The sequence below is a fragment of the Salvelinus alpinus genome, chromosome 10, assembly GCF_045679555.1.
Source record: "Salvelinus alpinus chromosome 10, SLU_Salpinus.1, whole genome shotgun sequence".
NCBI lineage: Eukaryota > Metazoa > Chordata > Actinopteri > Salmoniformes > Salmonidae > Salvelinus > Salvelinus alpinus.
The window spans coordinates 34,602,652-34,621,682 of NC_092095.1; the positions used below are offsets into that span (position 1 = coordinate 34,602,652).

At 46.4% G+C, this 19,031-nt stretch overlaps 1 protein-coding gene across 1 annotated transcript in view; it reads left to right on the forward strand.

The window, feature by feature from the left end:
• The window catches only part of LOC139531977 (plexin domain-containing protein 2-like), a 176,073-nt gene that overhangs the window by 116,165 nt on the left and 40,877 nt on the right, over positions 1 to 19,031 (forward strand). The window contains exons 5-7 of the mRNA XM_071329044.1: positions 6,652 to 6,774; positions 11,812 to 11,930; positions 13,339 to 13,438. Coding sequence (XP_071185145.1) covers positions 6,652 to 6,774; positions 11,812 to 11,930; positions 13,339 to 13,438 — 342 coding nt within the window. The remainder of the gene's footprint in view (positions 1 to 6,651; positions 6,775 to 11,811; positions 11,931 to 13,338; positions 13,439 to 19,031) is intronic.

A 19,031-nucleotide genomic window follows, 5' to 3' on the forward strand; every position in this document is an offset into this window, starting at 1 on the left:
CTCCCGTGCAGGCCTGGGAGGATTGTAACGGGAAACATAACCTCCTCCCATCCATCCAACTCCCGCCTGCTCATTCCAGTTACCCTTTCCTGGGACAACCACGAGCTTCCCCTTCAAGCCTTGGTAGACTCTGGAGCCGCAGGTAACTTCATGGATGGTGTCTGGGCGAAGGAAAATGGCGTTCCCTCTGAACCTCTAAGTGATCCCATAAGGGTTACTACGTTGGATGGAAGCCCTTTGGGATCTGGATTTGTCACTCGTGTCACTACCCCCTTGCGACTTTCAGTTTCCCAACACCAGGAAGTGATGAACTTTCATCTGACCTCGTGTTCCGAGTTCCCTCTCGTCCTTGGATACCCCTGGCTTCACAGCCATAACCCTCACATCGACTGGTCTGTGGGCACTATCAAGCAGTGGGGTCCTACGTGCCAAGCCACTTGTATCTTCCCAAGTTCCCCGAGTTCCCCTCCCGAGTCTCTAGAATCCATCGACCTGTCCCGAGTTCCCGAGTGTTACCATGACCTCAAACCGGTATTTAGCAAACAGAGGGCCACCAAACTACCACCCCATAGACCTTACGATTGCCCCATCGACCTGTTTCCGGGCACCTGCCCTCCCAGGGGTCGGATCTTTTCCCTATCTCCTCCCGAACGAGCTGCTATGGATACCTACATCAAGGACTCTCTGGCAGCAGGCCTCATGCGTCCATCCACCTCGCCGGCGGGAGCAGGGTTTTTCTTTGTGGCCAAAAAAGACGGGGGATTACGTCCTTGCATCGACTACCGGGGACTTAATGCCATAACCGTCCGTAACCGCTACCCGCTACCCCTTATGGCCACAGCCTTTGAGCTGCTCCAGGAAGCCGTGGTCTTCACTAAGCTTGACCTGCGGAACGCATACCATCTTGTGCGGATCAAACCCGGTGACGAGTGGAAGACCGCTTTCAACACGCCTACTGGTCACTACGAATACTTGGTGATGCCCTTCGGCCTGACCAACGCCCCGGCTGTGTTCCAAGCGCTCATAAACGATGTGCTTAGGGATATGCTTAACATTTTCGTGTTTGTTTACTTGGATGACATCCTCATCTTTTCGAGCTCCCTTCAAGAACACACTAAGCATGTCAGACAAGTGCTCAAACGCCTTCTAGACAGCCATTTGTACGTTAAGCCTGAAAAGTGTGAATTCCATTCCTCTCGAGTACAATTCCTGGGATTTGTAGTGGAACCCGGTCGAGTCCAGATGGATCCCAAGAAGGTAGGGGCGGTAGCAGATTGGCCCACCCCCAAGTCCGTTAAGGAAGTTCAGCGTTTCCTGGGCTTCACTAACTTCTACCGCAAGTTCATCAAGAACTTCAGCTCGGTGGCAGCCCCTCTCTCAGCGTTAACCAAGGGTGGCAACACAAGGTTTCTGTGGGGAAGAGAAGCTGAGACGGCCTTCCAAGGACTCAAGCAGCACATCCTCTCTGCTCCCATCCTGACACTACCGACGGCGGATGAACCTTTTGTGGTGGAGGTAGACGCATCAGAGGTGGGTGTTGGAGCTGTCCTGTCTCAGAGGGGTGAAGACAAGAGGCTTCATCCTTGCGCCTTCTTCTCTCACCGGCTTACCCCGGCCGAGAGGAATTACGATGTGGGGGATCGTGAGCTCCTAGCGGTTAACCTCTCTAGGATGAGAGTGGCGCTAGCGGCACTCCCCCCCCACCCCCACTGAAAAACCAGTGCCGCGAAATTCAAAAAAAATATTTTTTTTAAATATTTAACTTTCACACATTAAAGTCCAATACAGCTAATGAAAGACACAGATCTTGTGAATCCAGTCAACATGTCCGATTTTTTAAATGTTTTACAGGGAAGACACAATATGTAAAGATGTACATCTATTACCTAAAAACACATTAGCATAATCCACCATCTTTTATTTGTCCACCAACACCAGTAGCTATCACCAATTCGGCTAAACTAAGATATTTATAGCCCCTAACCAATAAAAAAACTCATCAGATGACAGTCTGATAACATATTTATGGTATGGGATAGGTTTTGTTAGAAAAAAGTGCATATTTCAGGTAGATGGCATAGGTTACAATTGCACCCACCGTCACAAATGGAATAGAAAAACTACTTAGAGCAACGTGTTTACTACTTACTAATCATCAAACATTTCGTAAAAATACACAGCATACACGAATCGAAAGACACAGATCCTGTGAATACAGACAATATTTCAGATTTTCTAAGTGTCTTACAGCGAAAACACAATAAATCGTTATATTAGCATAGCACATAGCACATAGCAGCCCAGCATTGATTCTAGCCAAAGTGAGCGATAAAAGTAAACATCGCCAAAATATATTAATTTTTTCACTAACCTTCTCAGAATTCTTCAGATGACACTCCTGTAACATCATATTACACAATCCATATAGAGTTTGATCGAAAATGTTTATATTTAGCCACCAAAATCATGGTTAGACAATGTGGAATGTAGCTCAGCTGGTCAGAAAAAGTCTGTGCGCCACTTAGACAGTGATCTACTCTTATACATAAATACTCATAAACGTGACTAAAAAATATAGGGTGGACAGGGATTGATAGACAATTTAATTCTTAATACAATCGCGGAATTACATTTTTTAAATTATCCTTACTTTTCAATACAGCTTGCGCCAAGCGAAGCTACGTCAAAAAACATGGCGTCCGAAGCCACTAAAACTTTTCGACAGAAACACGATTTATCATAATAAAAATGTCCTACTTTGAGCTGTTCTTCCATCGGTATCTTGGGCAAAGGATCCTTTCTTGGGTCCAATCGTCTTTTGGTGGAAAGCTGTCCTCTTGCCATGTGGAAATGCCAACTGCGTTCGGGATGAACTGGAAGCGTGCCCAGCAATTCACAGCCTTTCAGAAATAAATGTCCCAAAATCGCACTAAACGGATATAAATTGCTATAAAACGCTTTAAATTAACTACCTTATGATGTTTTTAACTCCCATAACGAGTAGAAACATGACCCGAGTAATATTACTCCCTCCACTAATGCTTGGAACAGGTGCGGGTCGGTGCCCTCTATGCGCATGACGCAGCTCCAAAAGACTGACTAGCCTCAGGGTTTTTTAATTTATAGTGCCTGTGAACGTGCAATCGACCCGATTCAAATCGTCATCACGTAAAGACATCCAGGGGAAGACGTAAGCAGTGTCCGTATAGTCATAGCAATAACAGTGGCCTTTTAACTGACTCCAGAACAGTGGCCAAAATTTCTGGAATCTGACTCCATGTCAGGGAAATTGCTGTAGAATGGGCTCTGTTCCACTTAGAGACAAAATTTCAACTCCTATAGAAACTATAGACTGTTTTCTATCCAATAATAATAATAATATGCATATTGTACGATCAAGAACTTTGTGGGAAGCCGTTTCAAAAAATTACACGATTAGCATAAATAGCCACAACAGCGCCCTCATCCCCAACAGGTTAAGATGGCATTGAAGGAATGGAGACACTGGCTCGAGGGGGCTTCTCAACCGTTTCAAGTGCTTACGGACCACAAAAATCTGGAGTATATCCAGCAGGCGAAGCGGTTGAACTCCAGACAAGCTCGATGGTCTCTTTTCTTCAGCCGATTCCAGTTTATTCTCACCTATAGACCCGGGTCGAAGAATCTCAAACCGGACGCCTTGTCACGAATCTACTCTCCTGCCATTCGAGAAGATACTGACATGACTGTCCTTCCGGCCGCTAAGATCGTGGCTCCGATCTCGTGGCAAGTGGAGGATACCGTGAAACAAGCCCAAGCCATCGAACCGGGCCCTGGAGGAGGTCCTGCTAATCGGTTGTTTGTTCCCAAGGCAGCAAGGTCCCAAGTCCTTCTGTGGGGGCACTCCTCTCGCCTCACCTGTCACCCGGGCGTAGGTCGCACCTTGGAGTTCATCCAGCGTAAGTTCTGGTGGCCCACCATAAAAGAAGACGTTGCCACTTTCGTCAAGGCCTGTTCCGTGTGCTGCCAGGGCAAATCTTCTCACCTCCGCCCTCAAGGACTCCTTCACCCTCTATCTATTCCCCACCGACCCTGGTCCCATATCTCATTGGACTTTATTACTGGCCTTCCTCCGTCCCATGGTAATACTACTATCCTAGTCATCATCGACAGGTTTTCTAAGGCGGCCAGATTCGTTCCCTTGACTAAGTTACCTTCTGCCAAGGAAACAGCTGAGTTGGTGATTAACCATGTGTTCCGAGTCTTTGGTATCCCGCAAGATATGGTTTCCGACAGAGGTCCCCAGTTCGCCTCAAGGTTTTGGAAGGCCTTCTGCCAACTCATAGGGGCCACGGCCAGTTTATCTTCAGGGTACCATCCGGAGTCCAACGGCCAAACTGAGAGGATGAATCAGGAGCTGGAAACCACCCTCAGATGTATGGTTTCCAACAACCCGTCCACATGGTCATCCTTCATTGTTTGGGCCGAGTACGCGCACAACACCTTGTGCTCCTCCTCCACTGGTATGTCTCCGCATGAGTGTCAGTTTGGCTATGCTCCGCTATTGTTCCCGGACCAGGAGGCAGAAGTCAGAGTGCCTTCAGCCTCGAGGTTCATCAGACGCTGTCGGCTTACGTGGAAGAAGGCCCGTCTTAATCTTCTGCGTTCCTCACAGCAGTACCAGCGACAAGCCAACAGACGTCGCCGTCCCGGTCCTACCCTGTACCCCGGCCAGAGAGTATGGCTCTCAACAAAAGACTTACCGCTAAGGGTGGAGTCTCGCAAGCTGTCCCAGAGATTCATCGGTCCCTTTAAGATTGCCAGGAGAGTCAATCCCGTTACTTTTCGCCTGCACTTACCCAGATCCCTTAAAATCAATCCCACATTTCACATTTCTTTATTAAAACCTGTTGTTTTTTCTCCCCTTATCCCGGCAGGCAGACCTCCCCCTCCGCCCCGTGTCATCGGAGGCCAGTCGGTTTATACCGTCCACCGGATACTGGATTCCCGCCGGGTGCAGCGGTCCTGGCAGTATCTGGTGGACTGGGAAGGCTACGGTCCCGAGGAGCGCTCCTGGGTTCCTGCCAAGGACATACTGGACCCTGACCTCATTCGTCAGTTCAGGGTCCTCCACCCTGAGAAGGCTGGTAGGAACGTCAGGAGCCGTTCCTAGGGGGGGGATTCTGTCAGGTTTTGGCCAGGACTGTTTGGTTTTGTTCACTAGATGTCCCCCTTGCACCTTTTTTGTACCTTTTGTTTTTCTTGCCCTAATTATTGTTTGCACCTGTAAGTCATTCCCTTGTTAGTATTTAAACCCTGTGTGTTCCTTAGTTCCTTGCTCAGTGTTTGTATGTTAGCACCCAGCCCCAGCCTTTGTGAACATTTTTCTCTTGTTGGATTTTCCAGAGGTTCTCTGGTTTTGTTCTCGTGTATTTTTGGATTGGTCTTTTGAGGTTTGTTTTTTCCCTTGCTGTTTTTACCACTTTGTGGATTTTCTTTTGTATTTTGGAAGATATCTATTTTTTATTAAACCACCATCTCTAGTACTGCTGTGTCTGCCTCATCTTCTGGGTTCTGCCAATTATTAGTGACTGTTTCTCGCACCGGGTCCTGACACTCTGTCGTAATGTGTTGTTTTCTTTACAGCCCGTCTGCTGTTGGTGAAGACATATGGTGACACGAACTGGCAGTGAATTGGCTGCAGCTATGAGTGACCTTTGAAGAACACTATTTAGTTTTTTTCCATTTTTTTTTATATTTATTTTTAGCATTTTCTTGCTGAACAAAAGTTTCAGCCAGATGTGTTCATCCGAAGCAACTTACAGTCATGTGTGCATGCATTTAACGTATGGGTGGTCACAGGAATCAAACCCACCATGCTCTACCAGCTGAGCAACAAAGGACACCTTTTTTCTATTGATGTCCTCTCTGATGGAGCTGTATTTAGATGATGCGAGTAAACACACACACACACACACACACACAGTGGAAAAGCTGAGTGAGAAAGCAGCAGGCGACCTTTCACCAGCCTTCTAACTGTCTCTAATGGCTGAAGAAGAAACAGTCCTCTGTGACTCTAACCTGTCATACAAACACCACCTTGTTGTGAGACTGAACAGAGTGGAAGCCCTTAACAAAGTCCTTATTGTCACTGACTGTGTGTGCGTGTGCGTGTGCGTGTGCGTGCATGCCTGCGTTTCCCGTTTGAGACTGTCAGGCAGAGAGGGAAGCTTCGCCAGGGAACATGACTGAGAAACTCCATCATATAATGAGTGAATTTAGATCTGCTAAATCAGCATTACCTCTTTGAAGCCCTTCAGGTTTTATTTTATGGAATGTAATTAGCTAATTAATCAGCAGGACCAAGCAGCTGATGCAGGTGGGGGGTTAGGAAGCCAGTGGCTGGGGGTCAGCGGGGATATGATGGACCATTTTTGTAAACGTGTGGAAAGATTAACAGACATGCATCTTGACATGCTGACGTTCGGTGGTTTATTGGACTGCACCTGAACCGAAAGGGGGCAGCACCTGTCTGACCTTGATATGTGAGAGCGAGAGAGACCTTGAACGAGTGGAATAATAGTAGGCCCTCGGTCATTGACATGCTGACTTGTCGCGTGGTGGCGACTGTCGTATTTAATGAGTACTATCTGCTCCGTGTTTCTTCCTCAGGGTTCATCTACACGGGTGATGTGGTCCACAGGATGCTGACGGCCACCCAGTACATCGCCCCCCTCATGGCCAACTTTGATCCCAGTGTCTCCAGGAACTCAACCGTCATCTACTTTGACAATGGTACGTGGCACTCAGTCCCTCGTTTTTCGACGCTCTGTCCTTAAGATTGTAGCAACTCCCAGCTACAAGATCCCACGTCTGACAGCAGTGCGTAACTTGCAAGATGCAAAGCTGAGACCCGTGGCTCTCAAAGGCATGCTGTAGCACATGACGAACTGCGCCAGAAGCGCAGACTATTGGTGGGAAGAGGAAAACCTAATAATGGGCTCTTTCAAAAACAGGTCAATCTTATGGTTGGAATCTCTTCTCTGACCATCTAGGCCTCCATTGCTCGCCAATCTCCCCAAATCAGTGTCTGCCTCCCAAATGGCACCCTATATCCTATTTCAGGGATAGGGTGTCATTTAGGACGCAGTTAGTGACTGACCAGCTGAATGACCTTTTCCAGTGGACCTTTTCCATCATGGGTTAGGCAGTGTGGCAGCTGATCGATACCCAGCCTAGATGCTCTTTACCAGTCCATCCATCAGGCAGTGGCCTGCCAAGGCTGCATGTAGACTGGAACCTCAGCCTTGCCTCTCTACCTCATACACATCCAATTAAAACCCGGATTCATCTACTTTAAATGTAGCCCCCCATGGGGACCCACTGACAGCCTCTCTTTCTCACCTTAAGAAGTATTCAACGTTGTAAGAAGTTGTGTCTGTGTGTTTTCAACATTTCCGAGCCCTATGCAGTCATCGTCCCCCTGCCGACTAGTACACTATTCCCAGTGTGTCGAGAAAGATTTTTTTTTGCCTAACTTTCTGCAGAATATAAGCCATTTTAGGGAAAAACAAGGCCAGCTTGTGCAGTGCACTCATTCTCACCCAGTCTGTATTTTTAGAAGAGGGAGCCCCAGATAGCACGGCTGCTTTCTCTCTGAACTCAATGCATTTTAAGTAGGCTCCGGACTTCTATTAGGCTTACCTTTATAGCGCTGACTGGTGGAACTCACACGGCCAACAAGGAGTAGCCACACTACTCTCTTTTCCCTTCTCCAATCTACCTATACCTCTGTCTACCTCTACACGTCTTCAATTTACCCTCAATTGCCCCCTCTCTCTCTCCCTCCCTCCCTCCCTCCCCATCCAAAACAGAATCCAAGCAGAGTAGCGTTGCGTTCCCAGCCCCCTGTACACGGTTCTAGCCAGGACCCGTTCTCAGTCAGATAGATAGAGTATTCAGGACAGACAGGGTTACTGTGACAACCGCTGGATGCATCCCAAATGGCACCCTATTCCCTATACAGTGCACCACGTTTGACCAGGGCACATAGAGCACCCCAATTTCCTACACAGGGAATAGGGTGCCATTTGGGACGAGGCCACTGACATGCCCTGCCTCGATTCCTGTCCTCTCTACATCAAGCATGCAGCCCCATGCCCCGGCCAGGTCATCGAGAATCCTGTAGCATCAGCCTCATGCATAAGCCTTCTGGAGGCCAGGTGTGGATATTACAGGGTTTCCTGTAGCACTACAGCTGCAGTACTCCTAGCTGTCAGCAGAGAAACCAAATCCCCACTTTACTTTGGACGGGAGAGAGGTTCTGGCTGTGTGATGGAAAAATTGATTACTTGTGTTAACAAACTTTTATTGCTCTGGCTCCTGGCCAAATGACTGTCTGGCTGCATGGGAGGCCAAAGGCATCACTTTCACATCCAAAGGCTCTCCAAAGTCCACACTAAATCAAAACAGCATGGGGAGGAACGTGAGGTTTGCACCCAGGGTAGGGATGTGCCCGGTTATTTGAATATCTGAACGGATGTTAGTATTCAAATACATTTTGGAGAGAAAACAGGCCCCATGTAACATTGTTACATACAAGGATATACCGTGACATTTCAAATGATTCATTGAATAAAATAACAACATTTTCAGTGTCGTGTTTGACATGCACGTGCGCCCCATAAAAAGACCGGCAGCCTTCACCTGTCTTGTTGTTTATGTTGTCCAATCAAAGCGGCAAAGAGGCTCAATGTGTAGCAAATTGAGTGAGAGCTCACGAACGTAATGCAATGATGGAACAAAAAGAACAACAAAAAAGCTCTAAAAGTTAGCGTGAAGGCTACAATGAGCAACCAACAGGTAGGCTGTTTCATCTGAATGGGGTTGGGGAGAAAGCGCAGCATGTGGCTTCAATTAGCCTAGCTACTCCAGTCAAGACAGGCACTGTTATGTGGGATGACGAATAACATTGTGGCTGCTACAAGTTAGCTAGTCTTGGCTGTAGCCGGGTTGCCTTGGCGTCTCTCTCTCCCCTCCCTCTGCTCGCTACACACACTGCCCCATATAACCTCTGCAGGCACAGCTGCAGCAATAGAGCGCCAGCCTCTACCACGCACAGCGGTGCTCAGGTTAAAAATGTTTGAATATACTGATGTCCGACAAAAAAAAAGAAGGACACTATTTGAATAGTGAAATGATTTCACCCCCCCCCCCCCCCCCATCCAGTGCAGAGTACTTCATGTGAGCTTCCTCCTGATTCTTCAAAAATAAATAAATGTGACCTGTATGTTGCAAGGAGTTTTGTTTACTGGAATATAAACTCAGCAAAAAAAGAAATGTCCCTTTTTCAGGACCCGGTCTTTCAAAGATAATTAGTAAAAATCCAAACAGATCTTCATTGTAAAGGGTTTAAACATTGTTTCCCGTGCTTGTTCAATGAACCTGTTACGCTCGTCGTTTGAATGAGGAGACCAAGGTGCAGCGTGGTAGGCGAACATCTTACTTTTATTAAAATGAACACCGAAAAACAACAAAATACAAAACGAACGTAAAGTTCTGCAGGCTACACAGCAACTATACAAAATCAAGATCCCACACACTAAGGTGAAAAAAAGGCTGCCTAAGTATGATCCCCAATCAGAGACAACTATAGAGAGCTGCCTCTGATTGGGAACCATACCAGGCCAACATAGAAATACAACATAGATTGCCCACCCTAGTCACACCCTGACCTAACCAAATAGAGAATAAAAAGGCTCTCTAAGGTCAGGGCGTGACAGAACCATAAACAATTAATGAACATGCACCTGTGGAACGGTTGTTAAGGCACTAACAGCTTACAGACCGTAGGCAATTAAGGTCACAGTTATGAAAACTTAGGACACTAAAGAGGCCTTTCTACTGACTCTGAAAAACACCAAAAAAAGATGCCCAGGGTCCCTGCTCATCTGCGTGAACGTGCCTTAGGCATGCTGCAAGGAGGCATGAGGACTGCAGATGTGGCCAGGGCAATAAATTGCAATGTCCGTATTGTGAGATGCCTTAGACAGCGCTACAGGGAGACAGGACGGACAGCTGATTGTCCTCGCAATGGCAGACCACGTGTAACAACACCTGCACAGGATCGGTACATCCGAACATCACACCTGCGGGACAGGTACAGGATGGCAACAACAACTGCCCGAGTAACACCAGGAACTCACAATCCCTACATCAGTGCTCAGACTGTCCGCAATAGGCTGAGAGAGGCTGGACTGAGGGCTTGTAGGCCTGTTGTAAGGCAGGTCCTCACCATACATCACCAGCAACAACATCTCCTATGGGCACAAACCCACCATCGCTGGACCAGACAAGACTGGCAGAAAGTGCTCTTCACTGACGAGCCACGGTTTTGTCTCACCAGGAGTGATGGTCGGATTCACGTTTATCGTCAAAGAAATGAGCGTTACACCAAGGCCTGTAGTCTGGATCGGGATCGATTTGGAGGTGGAAGGTCCGTCATGGTCTGGGGCGGTGTGTCACAGCATCATCGGACTGAACGTGTTGTCATTGCAGGCAATCTCAACGCTGTGCGTTACAGGGAAGACATCCTCCTCCCTCATGTGGCACCCTTCCTGCAGGCTCATCCTGACATGACCCTCCAGCATGACAATGCCACCAGCCATATTGCTCGTTCTGTGCGTGATTTCCTGCAAGACAGGAATGTCAGTTTTCTGCCATGGCCAGCGAAGAGCCCGGATCTCAATCCCATTGAGCACGTCTGAGAACTGTTGGATCGGAGGGTGAGGGCTAGGGCCATTCCCACTAGAAATGTCCGGGAACTTGCAGGTGCCTTGGTGGAAGAGTGGGGTAACATCTCACAGCAAGAACTGGCAAATCTGGTGCAGTCCATGAGGAGGAGATGCACTGCAGTACTTAATTCAGCTGGTGGCCACACCAGATACTGACAGTTACTTTTGATTTTGATCCCCCCTTTGTTCAGGGACACATTATTCCATTTCTGTTAGTCACATATCTGTGGAACTTGTTCAGTTTATGTCGCAGTTGTTGAGTCTTGTTATGTTCATAAAAATATTTGCACATGTTAAGTTTGCTGAAAATAAGCGCAGTTGACAGTGAGAGGACGTTTCTTTTTTTTGCTGAATTTACTAGGCTTACATGTATCTTTTATAATCTGAGAAGGTGAAACTGTGGTAACAGAGAAGACACATGTCACAACTCATTTTGGCTACCCTGGGTGCCTCAGGCAATGTTTGAAACTTAAGGAACATTGCCTCTGGGTTTTGCTCTCCAAATTCTTATCTAATAGAAATCTATGTAGGTCTATGTAGTTCTCTATTGTCCTGTGTAGTTATATATCAGGGGTGGGTAATCATTTTGTCTCAAAGGGCCACATTGGGATTTCAAAATTCAGGGGGCTGCATAGACTTCTTTGGGGACCAATTTTGTTATAGGTCCATTATAATTTCTACATACTTTCTATCCAGTTTTAAACCCCTAGGTTTCCCACACCTGTTATATATGGTTCTAAGTGGTTCTGTATGGTCCTGTGTGGTTATACTGTATGTGGTTCTATATTATTCTGTATTGTCATGTGTGGTTCTATGTGGTTCTAAGTGGTTTTGTGTGGAACTGTGTGTTTATATGTAGTTCTGTGTGGCCCTGTGTGGTTATACAGTATGTTGTTCTGTGTGGTACTGTGTTGTTCTAAGTGGTTATATCTGGTTCTAAGTGGTTCTTTGTGGCTTTGCATGGTCCTGTGTGGTTATGTGGTCCTGTTTGGTTGTCTAAGGTTCTGACAGTCTCCCTCTCTCCCTTTCTCTCATCCAGGCACTGCTCTGGTAGTCCAGTGGGACCATGTCCACCTGCAGGACAGCTACAACCTGGGTAGCTTCACCTTCCAGGCCACACTGCACAGCGACGGCAGGATCGTCTTCGCCTACAAAGAGGTCTCGCTCTCTCTCTCTTTCTCTTTATCTATGTATACCTCTCTCTCTTTCTCTTTATCTACATATATATCTCTCTCTCTCTCTTTCTCTCTGTTGCTCCCTATCTAGGCTATATGTCCCTCCCCTCTGCCTATTTCTCTCTCTTTCTCTATTTCTGCTACTCTCAGTCCCTCTCTCACTGTGTCTCTTTATTTCTCTGGCTGCTCCTCCCTCCAGCTATCTCCCATAGACGGGTGGATTGCTTAGCAACAAAACCGATCTGTGCGCAACCCTCAAGGAAAACAGAAGGGATTAGTTTAGAATCAAAGGATTGTTGACGACATGCACACTTTATTTCCTCTCCAAATGTTTATTGAGAACATCAATTCATTTGCACAATGAGTACTTGTTGTCTCTCAAATATATCGTTACAGTTGTTGGCTAGCTAGATAGCGATAATTAGCTAAACAAGACATGGTATCAAGAACAAGATAAAACGAGCTGAAACGAGCCACCTACGATTCCCCCACATGGCAGCTTCTTGTCATTGTTGCTCGTTAACTTTCAGAATCATAACAACACGCGGCCTCTGCAATGCTCACGCGTCATTTTCGTGACATTGTCAGCTGACCCAGCAATAGGGGTGTAGGAGTGACATTACGTCACACCCAGCTCGTGAGGAGCAGGGAATTCTTCACACTCACCGCTCTCTCCTTCTCCATCTCTTTCTGTTTCTCTCTTTCTCGCTCTCTTTCTCTGTTTCCGTTCCTCTCTCCCTGTTTCTCTCTCGCTCTCTCATTCCTCACCCTCTCTTCCTTGTGGCGACGGAGCACTTATTACATTCTCTCCGTGATTGAGTTGATAAATAAAGCTCTGTGCTCTCCAACCTCTGTTCTCAATCAGGGCATGACGCGACATATCTCTTTCTCTCTCTCTCTTTCTCTCCATTCCAATCAGGGAGTACTTTTCTCTAACCACTCACCTCGTCCACCTTCATGTAAAGACGTAAAGGTGACTGCTGTGTTCACTTCACTTTCACCACACAATAAAAGTGTGTCTCTCCAAGGATCTCTACGTTCTCAAGTTTGAGCCCGCCGGACTTGTTGTGTGGAATTATTAATTGGATTTTCTGGGGAGATGAGTTGATTGTAAGCTCTTTGTTCTTGCCAGTAAATGAAGTCCCATTGTCTGTAGGCTTGCGTCACAAAATGGCACCCTATTCCCTATATAGTGCCGGCCCTGGTCAAAAGAAGTGCACTATAAACGGTATAGGGTGTCATTTGGGACACATTTACCCCAGCCTTCCATCAGCATCAGAAACTGTTAGGCCTCTGCCTGGTTTGGTCTGTTTGCAGCCGGCTCAGTTAGATAGACAGGTGTGGCGGCTGGTGATTGATGCCCCTCCACTGGTCTCTCCTCTCTCTTCCAGATCCCCATCGAGGTGGCCCAGATCAGCTCTGTCAATCACCCGGTGAAGGTGGGCCTCTCCGATGCCTTTGTGGTGGTCCACAGGATCCAACAGATTCCCAGTGAGTCACGATGATGCAGAGAGTGCTGCGTCACTGCACGCACACGACTCCCTGCGTCGCTACATACACATAAACCATCATCAACCACATCACACACACACGCGCATGCACGCACACCATTTACCACTCACATGTCACATACACACATACCACATTACACCTTTTACTACACACACACCATCAAACATCACTTCAGTTTTTTACTGTGTATATACCATCACATACCACCTCATACTGCATGACACCAAAGGATGGGTAGTGGATACATACAGTAAGCCAATCACATGACCAGTACAAGTTTTTTTCCCCCTCTCAAAACTCCTCCCTTGTGGGGCTGGAATATGGTGAAGTTGCCCCTAGACCAGGGTTAAAAAAAACACTCCAGGCCAAACTAGAACATCTAAAGATACATGATATAAAGTATGGAGAAATGATATTGGACCTATATATTTTAAAATAACTGCCCCTTTTCTGGCCCGCAAATTGATTTTGTTGAACAAACAAGTTTTTTTTTAAAGTCTGTGCTGCCTTTTGTTGAATTCGAAATCCCAAAATTCACCCCTGCCCTATATGCTGATCTTGGTTCAGTTTTGCATTTCTCCCACTGGGGGAAGGGAAGTTGGTCCTAGATCTGAACCTCACCCCAAAGCGGCATTAGTTTAACCTTTTGTTGTGGACTCTCAAACGGCAGAATGGGTATGATTACATGGGCGCGGTCCAGAATTGTCTCTTTGCATGACGTTCCTTCCATTTTAGGCCCATTAAAGTTAAAAGAAAGAGGAGAAAGTCAACCTTTTCATCTGCTGCTAGACCCTCTCTGGGGCTTTCATTTAATGTTCAAGTCTGCGAAAATCATTCATTTAATTGCTTGTTGATGATATGTTCATAGGACTTGGCTTTTGAAGAATGTACAGTATTTGTTTCACGTAGCATTTTATAGCTTGTTATTTATAACATTTCGACTTTGTCTGGAATTATTAAATCGTGGGTAATAAGTACCTCTGCTCAGAAAACTTTAAAGACTCCCTGTTGGCACCCCATTGCCTATATAGTTGTCACGACTTCCACCGAAGGTGGTTCCTCTCCTTGTTCGGGCGGTGCTCGGCGGTCGGCGTCGCCGGCCTACTAGCCATCACCGATCCATTTTTCTTTTTTCGTTGGTTTTGTCTTTGGTTCATTCACACCTGGTTTTCATTTGCATTAATTTCTGTGTGTATATTTACTCCTGTTTCCCGCTTAGGTTTGTGCTGGATTATTTTCCTGTTGCTCGTTGAGGTTTTCCTCAGTTTATTCACGTTTGTATAGTGTTGTAGGAGAAGTAAGGAGCGTTGTTTTTTCTCCTTCCGTGAGTGACTGTGTGTTCCTATGTCTTGGGCGTTTATTGGTATTGTACCTGACCCATTTTTGGACTTGCCTATTAAAGACGCTACTTTGACATCTCTGCTCTCCTGCGCTTGACTACATTAGCTACCTCAGTACAAAGTCGCAACAATAGGGCGCTACTTTTTATTTTACCAAAGCCCTATGGGCACTACATAGGGAATAGGGGGCCATTTGGAACAAAGCCACTGTGGTCAGTAATAAAGGGTTTAGGTGTTATAATGGGGAATTCAAACCTGCTGCTCAGCTGTTCTGTGAGTGTTGAGCTTCTGCGGTTGTTGACTACTGTTCTGAAAACCGTGGGTTCAGCTGTGCTCTTGTAACTGTAGCCACAGTAGCTCTCCCATAACACTCTTGTTGGTACCATACAGTTCCACGGTGTTTTTTCATTGTTCCCCTCTAATCAGGAACTCATTTAGACCTGGGACACCAGGTGGGTACAATTAATTATCAGGTAGAACAGAAAACCAGCAGGCTCCGGACCTCATAGGGTAAGAGATGAAAACCCCTGCTATAGAGGGTTCTCAGGCTTCCAAAGGACTTGTGTTAAACACTACCCTCTTTGATGCAGTCTTTCTAACGTTCAGCTCAGCTGGATGAAAACAGTCTCCTCGGCTGTGTCCCAAATGGCACCCTATTCCCTATGGGACCTTGTCAGAAGTAATGCACTATATAGGGAATAGGGTGACATTTGCGATGTGGGGTGGTGGGGGCTGAGGAGTATTTATCTCCGCTCTGCTGAAGAGTATTTTTCTCCGCTCATACAAGAGTAATAAAGGCCTAGTTTCTTTCTTTCAATTATTATAATAATATTTTTTTAATCAGGAGGCTATGACACCAGGAGGTGCTGACTCTGCAGGTACCAGATTACATTTGGACCTGGCGAAATGTGGAAACTATACCCGTCCACTAGGGGCAGCGTGAGCGCCTATTACTGTACAGTAGGCTCACTAGGGCATTGTGAATGGGCGTTTAAGCTGCAGTGCTAGGCATGCATTTATTTGTTATTTTTAAACCTTTCCTAAACCTTAATCCTTAACTTACCCAATTAATGCCTAAACTTAAGTTTAACCCTATCCCTAACTTTAACCCTAACGTTAACCATTCAGAATTAACGCCTAAACTTTTTGGGACTGACAAAGAAGATACGGCACCAGATGGTGTAACTTCTGTTGCTGCAGTTATGCCATTTTATTTGGAGATTTGGTTGCAAAGTTCTGTCTGTTCTAGCCTGAAAGACTGTAAAATGCTGAGCCAGCTTCCTCAAACTTTTACTGGGTTCACTTCTTTATTTATTTTTAGTTGAATGGACGTACAATACAGCCCAAACAGTAGTACTGTACTCCCTCTGAAGTAAACTATTGGTTTACTCATTTCCTGTATGAGAGGCCTCTCCTTTGGAAGTGTAATATCATAAAAACATACATTTGATCATATATTTCATATACCCAGTGAATGGTGGCGAATGTGATATGTCTAGAGAGGAGAGAAATAGGCAGGTTGAACATGGAGAAGGTGATATTTGGGCAGAGAGCAGACACCCATGTCTGTCTGTCTGTCTGTCTGGAGAGAAAGGTTAGGATTAGCATCTTGGGTCTTTCTGTCGGTCAAAAGGGCAGGACAATCTCTCGGGAAACCTAGCTTCCCAATTACGCGAGCCTTCCAGACGAGCTAAATACCTTCTATGCTCACTTCGAGCCAAGCAACACTGAACCATGTGTAAGAGCACCACCTGTTCCAGACGACTGTGTGATCACGCTCTCCGTAGCCGATGTGAGTAAGACTTTTTAAACAGGTTAACATTCACAAGGCCGCAGGGCCAGACGAATTACCAGGATGCGTGCTCAGAGCCTGCGCTGACCAGCTGGCAAGTGTCTTCACTAACATTTTCAACCTCTCCCTGACCCAGTCTGTAATGCATAAATATTTCGAGCAGACCACCACACTACCTGTGCCCAATGACTATCACCCTGTAGCACTCACATCTGTAGCCATGAAATACTTTGAAAGGCTGGTCATGGCTCACACTTATCACCATCATCCCAGACACCCTGGAACCACTCCAATTTGCATACTGCCCCAACAGATCTACAGATGACACATCTCTATTGCACTCCACGATCAGCTCTTTTGTTTTGCTGATGTTAAGAGAGAGGTTGTTGTCCTGGCATCACGCTGCCATTTCCCACTTGGACAAAAGGAACACCAACGTGAGAATGCTGTTCATTGACTACAGCTCAGCGTGGTAGGTGATAGGCCTGATCACCGACAACGATGATACATTCTATAGGGAGGAGGTTAGAGACCTGGCAGTGTGGTGCCAGGACAACAACCTCTCTCTTAACATCAGCAAAACAAAAGAGCTGATCGTGGACTACAGGAAATGGGGGGCCGAGCACACCCCCTTCAACATTGACGGGGTCGTAGTGGAGACGGTCGAGAGCTTCAAGTTCCTCGGTCTTCACATCACTAAGGACCTATCATGGTCCAAAAACACGAGCACAGTCACGAAGAGGGCACGACAACACCTTTTCCCCCTCAGGAGGTTGAAAAGATTTCACATGGGCACTCAGTTCTTTAAAAAAGTTATACAGCTGCACCATTGAGAGCATCTTGACTGGCTGCGTCACCACTTTGTATAGAAACTCCTCGGCACCCGACCGCAAGGTTCTACAGAGGGTAATGCGTATAGCCCAGTACATCACTGGTGCCGAGCTCTCTGACATCCAGGACCTCTATACCAGGCGGTTTCAGAGGAAGGCCCTAAAAAAGGCTCCAGCCACCCAAGTCACAGACTTTTCTCTCTGCTACCGCACGGCAAGTGTTACCAATGCACTAAATCTGGAACCAACAGGACCCTGAACAGCTTCTACCTCCAAGCCATAAGTCTTCTAAAGAGTTAATTAAATAGTTAATCAAATAGTTACCCGGACTATCTGCATTGATCCTTTTTGCACTCACTTTCATGACTGATCACTTACTCTGCTGCTATTGTTGACAATCTGTCACTTTATTCCTAGTTATATGTACATATCTACCTCAATGACCTCGTACCCCTGCACATTGACTCAGTACTGGTAGTTCTTGTATATAGCCTAGTTATCGTTACTCGTTTTTTAATCTATTGTAACTTTTATTATTACGTGTTTGACTTTTCTATTATTTCTCTATTTTCTTTCTCTCTGCATTTTTGGGAAGGGCCCGTAACTAAGTATTTCACTGTTAGTCCACACCTGTTGCTTGTGATGAATACAAATGTTTTGATTTGATTCATTGTGGATATGAGACATCAGTAAAAGTGAGAACACACACACCCTGATCTGGTCCCCTGTCCCCTGGACAGCAGGTAGAATGGATCCTTCTGCAGTATTGATTGCACTGGCCCAGAGTTCCACCCAGCTCTGAAACTCAGACTGTGTCAGATGGCTGGTTTACTTTGATCTGATTTCCTGCTGTGTAATCCCAATCCCTACAGCTGCGTGGAACTCATTTTTCACTCTCCTGGAAGAAAAGAATGTCTTTTGAAAGGTAGATCAACCTTTTAAGGACCGGTTGTTCTTTTCGACACATCTGCTGATACTTGTAGTGTTAACGAATGTACATGAAAATGGTATTTGAAGTTATCTCTCGTATTCTAATATGGTTATGTATTTAGACTAGAATGATTGCTTCGTGGCTTTAAGCTCCAAGCATCAGAGCGTACCAAACCCTATACCTTTATATAGTGCACTACTTGAGTGGGCTCTGGTCAAAAGTACTGCACTTTATAGGGAATAGGGTGCCATTTGGGAAGAGCCCAGGCAGCTGATGGGCTGAGTGTTCAGTGTACAGGAGTGAACTCATGTCGAGTCAATAAGTGTCTCTGCTGCCAATTACCGGCCTGAGCACACACAGCTAGCACAGCCGAGAGGCTTCCTATAACCCACTCCTTTAGCCACGTTCACGCTTAATTTGTGAAATTAAACATTTTACTATGCTAGCTAGCTATTTCCAGGCCATGGCGTTTGGGCCTGGCCTGTGCTGCACTGGCAGCAGCAGAGGGAGGATTTGCCGGCATCCCATGGACAGGCGAGATAATTACCAGGTCAGGTGCTAGCGGCATGGAGGCCCGCTGGTCTTCCTGTGTTAAAACCTTTAAACCCAGGCTTTTATTTAGCCACCCCCGGGCTGGGCAGCCAGATTCATGGACAGCCAGACTCCCAGTCACCTTAAT